Below are 12,556 nucleotides of genomic sequence, written 5' to 3' on the forward strand. Positions count from 1 at the left end.
TAGCAAAGTGTGAGAATTCCAATTATTCTGTATCTTCACCAACAGTTGTTATAGACTTTTAAACTTTGCCCATTTTACCTTATTGTGTTTTGATTTGCATTTCCCTAATAACTAATTCTGTTGGTTATCCTTTTGTGTGCCTAATTGCCATCCACTTATCTTCTTTGGTAAAGTGGCTATTCAAATGTTTTGCCCACCTAAAAAATTTGGGTTGCTTGCCTTCTTATTATTGAGTTTAAAGGGCTCTTTATATATTCCAGATAAGAGTCGCTTGTCAGATATTTGTTTTGCAAATATTTTATACACATTTCTGGTGTGACTTTTTATTTTGTTAATTGCATCTTTTCAAGACAAAAAGCTTTAATTTTGATGAAGTTCAATTTGTCAATTTTTTAGTGGTTCTTGATTTTGGTGTCTTATCAAAGTTACAAAGATTTTCTTGTATATTTTCTTCTGTAACTATTACAGTTTTAGTTATATGTGATCATGTATTATATGTAATCATGACTTTTTACACGAATTTTACATCTCTGAAATTAATAAAACTGTTCAAGGGGTGCTTGGGTGGCTCAGTCGGTTAAGTGTCCTAGTCTCAATTTTGGCTCAGGTCATGATCTCCTGGTTTGTGAATTTGAGCCCTGCATTGGGCGTCACACTGTCAGTGAGGAGCTGCTTGGGATTCTCTCTCTCCCTCTCTCTCTGCCCCTCCCTCCCTCAAAAATAAATTAATTAATTAAAAAAAAAAAAAGAATAGGCATGGAAAACCAGAGTGAAATTATTCAGCCTTTTATAAGACACATCATCAGTCTCTAGGTCCCAGGTTTGAAGTGGCATTTTACGGAATACTGTGTCTCATACACTTGTGATATGATAACTTTCCTGATTTAGACTTCTATTTGTTGTTACCAAGAGAGCAAAACCAGTATGACCTGTCAATGTTAAGTGCTTAGTTTCCTCATTTGGAATGTGTTTTCTTTTTATGAGAAGGTAAAGGACACATTATATTGAGTTGAGACCACTCCCACCTCTCATCCAAAACATTGTGCATGCCTTTGCCCTTTACCTGGGATTATATTTTCAAAACCCACCAGTCTCCACTAGACTACAAACTGTTCAAGGTTAAGACCTAGGTCTTATTTTGTATTACTATGTTTGAGATGAAACATTCAGTAAATGTTTCCTGAATGAAAGGAGGAATTCCTGGGTCTCTGCTGCTCTGCTGGTGTGGAAGCTACCAGGCTGCTTGTTTGTAGTTCTAATGTCAGTGCTCATGAACTTGGCTTTAGAGAAAAACTGTCCCGCCTCAGTATTCCCGGATTTAGCACAATGCTTGGGATGCAGGAGAGAAGAAGGGCAAAGAGACAAGGGGAAGAAAATTTGTACAAAATCCCACACACCCCTATTTATGACTTGAAGCAGGGAAACTGGGCAACCTTCAGGTGTAACATAAGGTGAAAACTGTTCAGGATAGAGTCCCAATTCCTCCTGGGCAACAGCGCCAACATCTTTGGGCTAAGTCCCTTACTTCGAATCTTTTGGGCTTGCGTGGACCCACGCTTCCCTAGCAGGAGAACGCTACGAACACTGAAACCGAGTCTGAGGATTTAGGGGACTCAGAACCCGCTCAAAACATGCTCTGCAGCGCTGGATGCCTAGCAACTGTGGGTCGATAGCTCGGCGCTCGACGCAATCCAGCAGGCCTGAGACGCGACGCTCCCTCCGGAGCCTCTCCGGGCCCCGCACCCCTCGGGCCTGGGTCCTCTCAGTGCGCACGCGCGGAAGGGGCTCGGCTGGGGGAGGGGCGCCGGAACGCAGTCGCCGCTAGCGGGCCACGGCCGGGAGGGGCGCACGCACGAGGGGCGGAGCGGCAGGCGCCCCGAGTGGCTGAGGAGCCGGAAACGCGCCTCGGAGGGTGCGGCCCTGAGGAGTCGGCGGGCTGGGCCGGGCCGGGCGGGAAACGTTAGGCCAGCGGCCCCCGGGGCGCGGGGGTCGAGCGGGCGGGGAGGGCCCGAGGCAAGCTCTGCCCGGATGAGGAACAAAGCGGTGGGGCAGGCGCGCGCGCCCCCCGCGCGGCCGGCAGGTGGGCTGCGCGCGGGCCCGGCCGGGGCTGGGCGAGGGCGGCTGGGCCTGCGGGCCTCACGCCGGCGGGCGGGCGAGTCAGTCGGCCGCCCCTGGGAGGCGGTGTCCAAAGCGCCCGGGCGCGCCGGTGGCGAGGGGACGGGGACTGCATCCACTCCGTCTTGGTGACCGCCCTTGTCCTCTCCTCCCTCCCATCCCCCAGGTTGGGCAGCCCCCCTCCCGAAGCTTCTGGAGGAAAAGCCCCGGGTGTCCCCCGGCATGCCCCATCTCGCGGCGGGGTGCGCGGCCGCCGGCCCTCGGGAGAAGTTGGGCGGCCCCGGGCGGCCGCGGGGCCGAGGGGCCGCGTTTGTGCAGCGGTTGTAAGCAAGATGCGGTAGCACGTGACCCTGGAACGCAAACCCTGATGCCGGTTCCCCGCCGCGCCTGTGTTCTTTTCTCTGACACTTGGCCCCAAGCAGATGCATCACAGGTGAGTGATGGGCCCTGTGCTGGTGACATCTTTGGGAAGCGTTTGGCACATCAGAGTTCAGAGTGCCTTTCTTTGGTTTTGGTGCCGCGAGGGAGGTTACAGGTGCGATTTGCAAATGGATTTATGTCCCAAAGGAGACCAGAAGTCCAGAAACCAGAGTTGGGTTGAATCCAGCCTCATGCAACCAAATTTACTCCAAATGCGAATCGTTCTAGATAGCCACACGTTAATTTTTGGCTCATTCACACCTTTTCCCTGTGCCTTTGAGTTATTTGAGCGTTTAATATCTTGATCTGGATTCTAGAGTGTATTTTTAGCTTAACACCATGCTTCACCTTGAATTTTGCTGGTTACCCTGTGGCTCAGATGGTAATGTGGGGGAATTAAGTTCTTAGTGTTGCAGGTTTCATGCAAATATTTCAGGTACTTTATGATACCATGGCAGTACAGATCGGTGCCAGATAGAGTTACATTTGGCTGTTGTTTTGGGACCCTTTCATAGGCTGTATGTTTAGGATGAGGAAGACGAATTCACTGAAGTTGCTGAACCTGTCCATGCCTTTTGCAAAGTGGGTGCATTTCAGTTAGCTTTTTATATGTCATTCTAAGAAAAAGTTGTAAGATTAGCAAGTGGCAAATGGTTTATTCTGTAAGTCAGTTAGAAACACACACACACAAACTGCAGAAGTGTGAAGGAAAGGATTTTACCAGGAATGAGTAGGAAAGAAGAGAGAGCTTGGTATCTTGATTTTTAGCTCTTCTTCCAAGCTTGCTTCCTAGAAACCCGTATGAGAAAGGTAGGTAGAATAGAATTGCCCTTTAGAATGAGAGTCTTCGGATCTTATTGTAAATTCCCTTCATCTGCTTGCTTTCCCTGGGATATTTGTTACCTTTGGTTTATGGCTGCTGAGGTCATCACATTTCAGTGACTCACGACAAAGCAGAAATCTGCTGAGCCTCACGCTAAACTCTGGTTTGAACTGGTTTGAGAAGAAGGCCTAGGAGTCAACCCAGAAACACCATTTTGATTTTTATCTGGAGATTAGGTACACAGATTAAATTCAGGAATTTTTAGACTGAGATTTGTAGCTATAGACTTTTAGCTTACTTAAAAAAAATATCGTAGCCATTTGTTACAGGTTATTACTGCTCTGGTGGTTGTAGAGTTTTAATTACATTTATAGCTGTAAGAAATTACAGGAAAAGTCCATTTTAAACAAACTCACCTAGAAACTTTCAGCATTACAGGTAGCTGTTGTTTCTTTAGGCTATAGGATTTTTTTTGCATTCTTTTATAGCATAATTAAATACTTGTACTGTTATTAATGTGTTGTCCTTGATGCACCTCATTTATCCTATGCTTCTAGTTGCCTTTCTAGTACGGATGAAGATGCATTGCGTCATCCAGATCACATATTTCAATTTTTTTTTTTTTTTTTTTTTTTTTAACATTTATTATTGAGAGACAGAGCATGAGCAAGGGAGGGACACAGAGAGGAAGAGACCCAGAATCTGAGGCAGGCTCCAGGCTCTGAGCTGTGAGCACAGAGCCTGATGCGGGGCTCGAGCTCTCAAACCACGAGACCATGACCTGCGCCAAAGTCGGACGCTTAACCGACTGAGCCACCCAGGTGCCCCTCATTATTAATAATTTAATTCAGACCCAGTATCGCTATAACTCCTGTAAAAAGAATTAGTAAAAATTCTTTTAAGTGAATTCAACCAAACCATCTGGAAAAGTCTGGTTTGAAGTAATAGGCCATTTGGAGAAAATACTGTGAAAGAAAAAGCTTCGGTATTTAAAAAAACAAAAACAAACTCTTATTGCCATGTGCTCTAAGGATTGTGCTTTGCTTCGGGTAGTGTGCGTAGGGTTTGAAACAAAGCACACCTGAGTTAAATCATATTTTTGCTTTGTGACGTTGACTGAGTTAACGTCTCTGAATCCCAGGGTTTTTATGATTAGAAAGAATATGACATTCGCTGAGAGCTGTGAGCATAAAAATGAATTAGTAGTTGGTCCGCTCTCATTTCCCTATCCTGATTGCCTCAGGTTGTGCAGTACCTTAAAACCGAATCACTGAGTTACGATTTTGCCTAACTCGTGTGTGCTCTTTCCTAGGATGAATGAAATGAACCTGAGCCCAGTGGGGATGGAGCAGCTGACTTCATCCTCTGTGAGCAATGCCTTGCCAGGCTCAGGGAGTCACCTAGGGTTGGCTGCCTCACCCACTCACAATGCCATCCCTGCCCCAGGTGAGTGGGAAGGGAGAGCGACTGGATTTGAACACTTAATTGTATTATCAGTTCTAAATGGAGCCTGCAGGGGGTCAAAGCCCCTTTATGAGTGTGAAGGGGAAGCCAGGCAGGTGTGAACAGCAGTTCCACGAGTGGCAGCATAATGGAAGGAATGTTTTTGTGGAGTCCTGGAGTTCTAGTGGACAGGAGTGGCAGCTTTTTCTGATTAGTCCTCTTATGGGGTGGGTGGCCTGTTACCTAGAGCTGTAATTTGCTTGGCATTTTTTCTAGGATTACCCATTCATCTGGTTCACTCCCTTGGCGCTCTGTCCCTGGGTTAATAGAAGAGAATGAAAGTTACTCTATTAAGCATTCTCAGTAAATAGGAGGAATTGAGCTTTATTTTCTATTACATCCAAAACCAGGAATAACCGCAAATGCATGAGGCTGAGAATTATAGGAGGGGATGCCAGAGATGGAGCTCCCAGGTAGGGCTCCCCGGGAGCCTCAGTATCCAGAGAGGAGTTGTACAGAAAAAGCTCCCATTTTCTCTATCGCTGTACATTTAAAACCTTTTTATCTGCTTTATTTTCTTTTTTCTACTGAAATAGAAAAGAGATAAGCTGTTCGTTCTTACAGTGGTAAGCTAGTGGTCGTTAAAGATTTGTGACATCGTAATGGACTTTCTTTATCGAAATAAGAATTAATGTTTAGGGTATTTTTTTCCCTAAAATTTATTTAATGTTTTTAAAATTTATTTTAGAGAGAAACAATGCAAGTGGGGAAGGGGCAGAGAGAGAGAGGAAGACACAGAATCAGAAGCAGGTTTCAGTCTCTGAGCTATTAGCACAGAGCCTGACATGGGGCTCGAACTCACAAACCATGAGATCATGACCTGAGCTGAAGATGGATGCTTAATCGATTGAGCCACCCAGGCACCCCTAAGGATATTTTAAATCTATAAGTTGTTTAAATAGTTCTCTGTAGGGAATTACCTGCTTAATTACTACTGTGCAGCAGTTAAATAAATTCATCTGAACTAGGGTCTCCACATTCCTTTCAGTGTCCACAAAAGAAATTAAACAATTTATTAGTGAGTTCATTTGATTATCTCTTAGGCATTCCTTTTAGTGAACACTCTCGTTAAGGAGGAAAAGCCTATTAAAAAATATTGCCATGGTCGGGGCGCCTGGGTGGCGCAGTCGGTTAAGCGTCCGACTTCAGCCAGGTCACGATCTCGCGGTCCGTGAGTTCGAGCCCCGCGTCAGGCTCTGGGCTGATGGCTCGGAGCCTGGAGCCTGTTTCCGGTTCTGTGTCTCCCTCTCTCTCTGCCCCTCCCCCGTTCATGCTATGTCTCTCTCTGTCCCAAAAATAAATAAAAAACGTTGAAAAAAAAAAAAAAAAAAAAAAAAAAATATTGCCATGGGCAAACATAAATCACTGCTCAAGTTGGTCAGTATTCATTATTATACTTAGGTACAGTAAGAGTCGTTTCCACACCTTGCAGATATAATCCAAGATAGATACAATCTAAAGTTTGAATTTTTTTAAATCATGAAATACAGCATATGTACAAAAGACTGTATATTTGTACAGTTTTGCACTTCCAAGTAGAAGCATATCTAAGAAATTTTATTTAAAGTTTTTTTTAAGTCTATTTTGAAAGAGAGAGAGCACGTATGCACGCACAAGTGGGTGAGGGACAGAGAGAGAGAGAGAGAGAGAGAGAGAGAGAGAGAGAATGCCAAGCAGGCTCCATGCTGTCAGTGCAGAGCCTGATGTGGGGCTCGATGTCACAACCTGTGAGATCATGACCTGAGCCAAAATTAAGAGTTGGATGCTTAACTGAGCCACCCAGGCACCCCTGTAAGAATTTCCTTTTTAATTTTTTTAATGTGTATTTATTTTTAAGAGAGAGAGAGAGAGAGAGAGACATAATGTGAGCAGGCAAGGGGTAGAGAGGGAGACACAGAATCCGAAGTAGGTTCCAGGCTCTTAGCCATCAGCACAGAGCCTGACTTGGGGCTCGAACTCATGAACTGTGAGATCATGACCTGAGCCTAGTCAGATGCTTAACGAACTGAGCCACCCAGGTGCCCCGGCTAAGAATTTTTAAACAGTAAAACATTCTCACCATATAAAATGGTAAATATAAATAATGAGGTTAAAAAAAATCTGTAGGGGTGCCTGGGTGGCTCAGTTGGTTAAGTGTCCGGCTTCAGCTCAGGTCATGATTTCACACTCTGTGAGTTTGAGCCCCGTGTTGGGCTCTGTGCTGACAGCTCAGAGCCTGGAGCCTGCTTTGGATTCTGTGTCTCCCTCTCTCGCTGCCCCTCCCCTGCTCATGCTCTGTCTCTCTCTCAAAAATAAATAAAAACATTATGGGGCGCCTGGGTGGCGCAGTCGGTTAAGCGTCCGACTTCAGCCAGGTCACGATCTCGCGGTCCGTGAGTTTGAGCCCCGCGTCAGGCTCTGGGCTGATGGCTCGGAGCCTGGAGCCTGTTTCCGATTCTGTGTCTCCCTCTCTCTCTGCCCCTCCCCCGTTCATGCTCTGTCTCTCTCTGTCCCAAAAATAAATAAAAAAAAAAAACGTTGAAAAAAAAAAATTTTATAAAAAAAAATAAATAAAAACATTAAAAAAAAATTAATAATCTGTAATATCATTACTCAAAGACTACTCCTGTGAGCTTTGGTATTTTTTCCCATTTTTATCTCTGTATGATTTATTCTTTTAAATTTTATTTAAACTAGGTTTTTAATTGTAATTAAATGTTTTAGTACTTGAAAGCAATACAGACAACTGGAGGATCAACTTGGCCATTTTAAAACTAACTTGAGAACTAACTTTAGGGCCTGTTTGTGGATATTTGCACAACACTTCCTGTCTGGGGATATAAAGGGCTTTTAGGTGAGATTTTTCCCCATTTGCAGAAACTTTCTTGAGTTTAGCTAGTGATTATTGAGAGAATTTTTAAGTACTTTCTTTTAATTGAGAAAAAAAACTTTTTTGTAGGCCTGCCAGTGGCAATTCCAAACCTGGGTCCCTCCCTGAGCTCTCTGCCTTCTGCTTTGTCTCTGATGCTCCCAATGGGTATTGGGGATCGAGGGGTGATGTGTGGGTTACCCGAAAGAAACTACACCCTACCTCCACCACCTTACCCCCACCTGGAGAGCAGTTACTTCAGAACCATTCTACCTGGTAAGTATTATAGTTATTTGGGAAATTTGAAGAAAGAATAGAGCCTCCTATTAACTTCACTTCTTGAAGACTTGAATAACCCTATTTCCTGTTTGTCAGTATTAGATATTAATCTCTAGGTGGGGAAAAAAATCTTTATATGTTTTTGTACAGATCACACATTATTAATACAGCAGTTTGACTAAGCATAATTTTTTTTTTTTAATTTTTTTCTTAACGTTTATTTATTTTTTGAGACAGAGAAAGAGTATGAATGGGGGAGGGTCAGAGAGAGAGGGAGACACAGAATCCGAAACAGGCTCCAGGCTCCGAGCTGTTGGCACAGAGCCCGACGCAGGGCTCGAATCCATGAGCCGCAAGATTATGACCTGAGCCGGAGTCGGACGCTTAGCCAACTGAGCCACCCAGGCGCCCCAGACTAAGCATGATTTCTTAATGACAGATGAACAGTTTTTTTCCTTTCTCCTCCAGTGTTTCCTTGATTGAATTTTTATAATTTTGCAGTTGTAATTCCTGTCAACCACACGTCCTGCTAGTGTCACTATTTATTATAAAGTAAGGTTTATTGGTTTTAAGTTTATTGACTTCTTATTCTCAGTGTATGTTTCAGAAAATTTAGCAAATGGGGAGAAGAACCACCAGTAGTCCTATCATCCATCTTCTTGGTGTACTTTCTTCCTGTCTTTTATTTTGGTATATAGATTTTTACTGTTTTTCATAACTAAGACTGTACTTTCTATATGGTTGTGTGTCCTTTTTTCCACTTAATATTTTCCTGTGTTTTTACATAGTTATTTTTCCTAACTTCTGCATGGTTTTTGTAATTATTCTTTTTAATGCTGCATTACAATCTACTGAATGGATATTCCATCGTTTGTTTATTATATCAATCTTTATTGTTGGACAGTTTGGCTTTTTCCAGGTTCTTATTACTATTATAGGAAAGTCTTTGTGTATAATATTTATGAAATGCATTTAGTGAAGATTACCATTAAGTGGAATTTCTTGTGCAAGAGCCTATGAAAGTGTTTTTGGGGTTCATATGCTCTTGCACATAAGTATATGTATTAAGTATGTATGTACTTGTATATATTTAATTTTATATATATATCTAAAAGTATATGTATACTTTTATATATTAAGATATATATACTTTCCAAAGAGGTTTTAGTAATTTACATTCCCACTGGCAGTGCAGCAAGTACCATTTGACCACATCCTTACAAGCATAAGTGTTTAAATGTTTCTTTCGGTTTTAATAAAGCAGATACAATTGTGACTTATTTTGAATAGACCATAATGTGTTATGATAGTTTAATAACTTAAAACTTAGTTGTATTTAATTAAATTTTATTAAATTAATTAACATTTTCATGTGGAAGATCTGCTTTTAAATCCTTTTACCTTTTAACTATAATAGAGGAAATTTCAGTATCTTAGGTTTCAGGAATTCCAACTATATACATATTAAAGGCGTCATTTAAATGTTCAATTTCCAGTGACTTCAAAGGAACATAGTTAATTTTTTTTTTTTTTTTACAATTTCTGAGTTTCACAGGGAAAACTGAATTATGGTATATGAATGTTGCTATTTATAAGGTATATATCAGTGAAACCAAATAGGTAGGAGATTATTTTATGGCCTATTTATGTTGCTATTTTTAAAGTTTTTTTTTTTTTTTTCAGTTTTTATTTATTTTGAGAGCCAGAGCAAGCATGAGTTGGGGAGGGGCAGAGAGAAAGAGGGAGACAGAGAGAATCCCAAGCAGGCCCTGCTCTTCAGTGTAGAGCCCCAACACAGGGCTGGAACTCATGAACCATGAGATCATGACCTGAGCTGAAATCAGGAGTCAGATGCTTAACCAACTAAGCCATTCAGGCACTCCTGTGTTGCTATTTTTATAAAGCATATATGTTAATTAAACCAAAGAAGTAGATAAGAGATTAATTTAGTTATATTTTTAAGGAAAGTAGCTTCTAAGATTTGGAATTCCTTATATTTAACAATGTACTAAAAAGTCTCTAAAATCTCATCTTCTTTTTTCAGGCATTTTATCTTATTTAGCTGACAGACCACCACCTCAGTATATCCACCCTAACTCTATAAATGTTGATGGTAATACAGCATTATCTATCGCCAATAACGCTTCAGCTCTAGATCCCTATCAGTCCAATGGAAATGTTGGATTAGAACCAGGCATTGTTTCAATAGACTCTCGCTCTGTGAACACACATGGTGCCCAAAGTCTTCATCCCAGTGATGGCCATGAGGTGGCCTTGGACACAACAATCACTATGGAGAACGTCTCTAGGGTTACCAGCCCAATCTCTACAGATGGAATGGCAGAAGAGCTTACAATGGACGGAGTTGCAGGCGAGCATGCCCAAATCCCAAATGGCTCCAGAAGTCATGAACCTCTGTCTGTAGATTCTGTGAGCAACAACCTTGCAGCAGACACTGTAGGACATGGTGGTGTGATACCCATTCATGGGAATGGTCTGGAGCTCCCTGTGGTCATGGAGACAGACCACATTGCAAGTCGGGTCAACGGGATGTCCGACAGTGCCCTCAGTGACTCCATCCACACCGTGGCCATGAGCACCAACTCTGTAAGCGTGGCACTCTCTACCTCACACAACCTCGCCTCCTTAGAATCTGTTTCCCTCCATGAAGTTGGCCTAAGCCTAGAACCTGTGGCTGTCTCCTCCATCACCCAGGAGGTTGCTATGGGGACAGGTCATGTAGATGTATCTTCAGACAGTCTTTCTTTTGTACCACCTTCACTGCAAATGGAAGACTCCAATTCAAACAAGGAAAATATGGCAACCTTGTTTACAATTTGTGAGTGTGCTTAGCCTTTTTCTTTTGGAAATATTGGTAGAAAGGGCTATCATCTCTAACAGATTTAATCACAAAGTCAGGTGTTGATTAAGGGAGTATAGAAAGTAATAGACTTTGGAATTTTTCTTTGTGCATTGTCCGTTATGTTAATGGCTTTTTCTTAAGTAAGTCAGATGACATACAGACATTTTGTTGGTTCTTACAGTATCCTGAAGTAATGAAACCATAGTCATTTCCTTCTGTATTTTACAGATACTCTCAGCCCAGTAATCAAGATCTATCCCTGTGTTTCAAAAATAGAGTTAATTATAGAACTGTAGTGAGGTGTTCTCTGAGGTATTCTGTGTGTCAGGTTGTGTGCTTTTTCAACATCAGATTTATTAGATCACATGTACTTCTTTATCCCTATGGAAATAGTAGGTAGATACAAATGCAAGTTTTATTTTTGCTCAGATTGCGTATAAATTACTGTAGTTGGGCATGTAAAAGTTCTTTTTATGGGTCAAGAATAACAAAAAGCAATAGAAAAACTGTTGGTTTGTTGATGTCATTACATGCGTCATTCATGCAGGAAACATGTTGAGTGCTTAGTATATGCCGGCCTCTGTGCCAGACACGGGGTAGAAAGCAGTCTGCAGCAGAGGACAGCTGCCTTTAACGAGCTTGTAATCTGATGGGAAGCGTGGGCAAGTAAAGGGGCTGTCGAGATATGGTATGATAAGTGGGAAGGTGGGGTTAAGTGCCAGGTCTGAAGGAGCCTGAGGTGGGCATCTAACAACGCCATGGAAGCAATAGGGAAGACTTATCAGGGGACACTGTGTATGTGTTAGCACAGACTCAAAGGACATCAAAGGTGTTGGCAGCAGAGGATCAGGAAGAACAGCATCCCAGACAGGAGTTGCCACCCATAAGTGCCTAGAACTAAGAGAATGTTACATGGTTCAGAATTGCTGAAGCATAAAATGGGGGTGATATGAGAAAGAAGTAGGAGCCAGAACACAAAGGGTTTTCTAAGACCAGTCAGGGATCTGAAGGAGTGAGGTTTGGGATGGGGGTTCTGCTGCAAGGTGAGGGCTAGTTTGTTAGAGGCAAGTAGCAGGTAAAGGAGATGATGCCATAATTTAAGTGAAAGGTGATTTTCTAACCTAAAATAGAAGGAATGATGGTGAGGAAAAGTGGGGTATATTTACAGAAGTTGGGAGAGAAAGGTTAAGGAGATACCCCTGGTTTCTGGCAGGAGACTAGGGGGTAGTGGTACCACTCCTTAGGATAATGAATGGCGGAGGAGGACTGTTGTTTTTTATTGTAGTTTTCTATTTTTTTGTTTGTTTTTTTGAGGAGTGATGGTGAGTCTGGTTTCAGACCTGTTGATTTTAGTGTCTATAAGATACCCAGTAGAGGTGTTTAGTGAGAATATTAATCTGGAACACAGAGATCTGTCTGCAGATATTTAGGGATCCTCAGCATTAGGACGTTAATCACAGCCATGGAAGTGGAGTGAAATTAGCTCCTAGTGCAAGTATGGCATATAAGAGGGTTAGGGATTTTAAGATGCGATGGCAGAGGAAGAGCTTCCAAAGTAGATTGAACAGGAGGGTCAGAAAAGTAGGACAGAGCTTCTGGTGCCTCAGAAGCCAAGCAGTGAGGAGGACTTTTATGTTAACCTTTTAAAGTCTGAAATTTATAATTTTGAAATAATTTAGGAATGTAGGCTCATTAACTTAGCAGA

General features: G+C 42.4%; 1 protein-coding gene across 7 annotated transcripts in view; it reads left to right on the forward strand.

Annotated features, from left to right (window-relative positions):
* Positions 1-1,813: 1,813 nt before the first annotated feature.
* PRDM4 (PR/SET domain 4) overlaps positions 1,814-12,556 on the forward strand; it is a 48,269-nt gene continuing 37,526 nt past the window's right edge. For 6 of the 7 annotated variants that reach the window (XR_009265376.1, XM_058741500.1, XM_058741496.1 and 3 more), the window contains exons 1-5: positions 1,919-2,080; positions 2,282-2,548; positions 4,671-4,804; positions 7,800-7,985; positions 10,033-10,827. Coding sequence is in view for 6 of the 7 variants with exons in the window: in XM_058741500.1 (XP_058597483.1) it covers positions 2,538-2,548; positions 4,671-4,804; positions 7,800-7,985; positions 10,033-10,827 (1,126 nt within the window). In the remaining variant the exon portion in view is untranslated. The other variant, XM_058741497.1, reaches the window with a different exon arrangement.

This window comes from Neofelis nebulosa, chromosome 8, assembly GCF_028018385.1.
Source record: "Neofelis nebulosa isolate mNeoNeb1 chromosome 8, mNeoNeb1.pri, whole genome shotgun sequence".
NCBI lineage: Eukaryota > Metazoa > Chordata > Mammalia > Carnivora > Felidae > Neofelis > Neofelis nebulosa.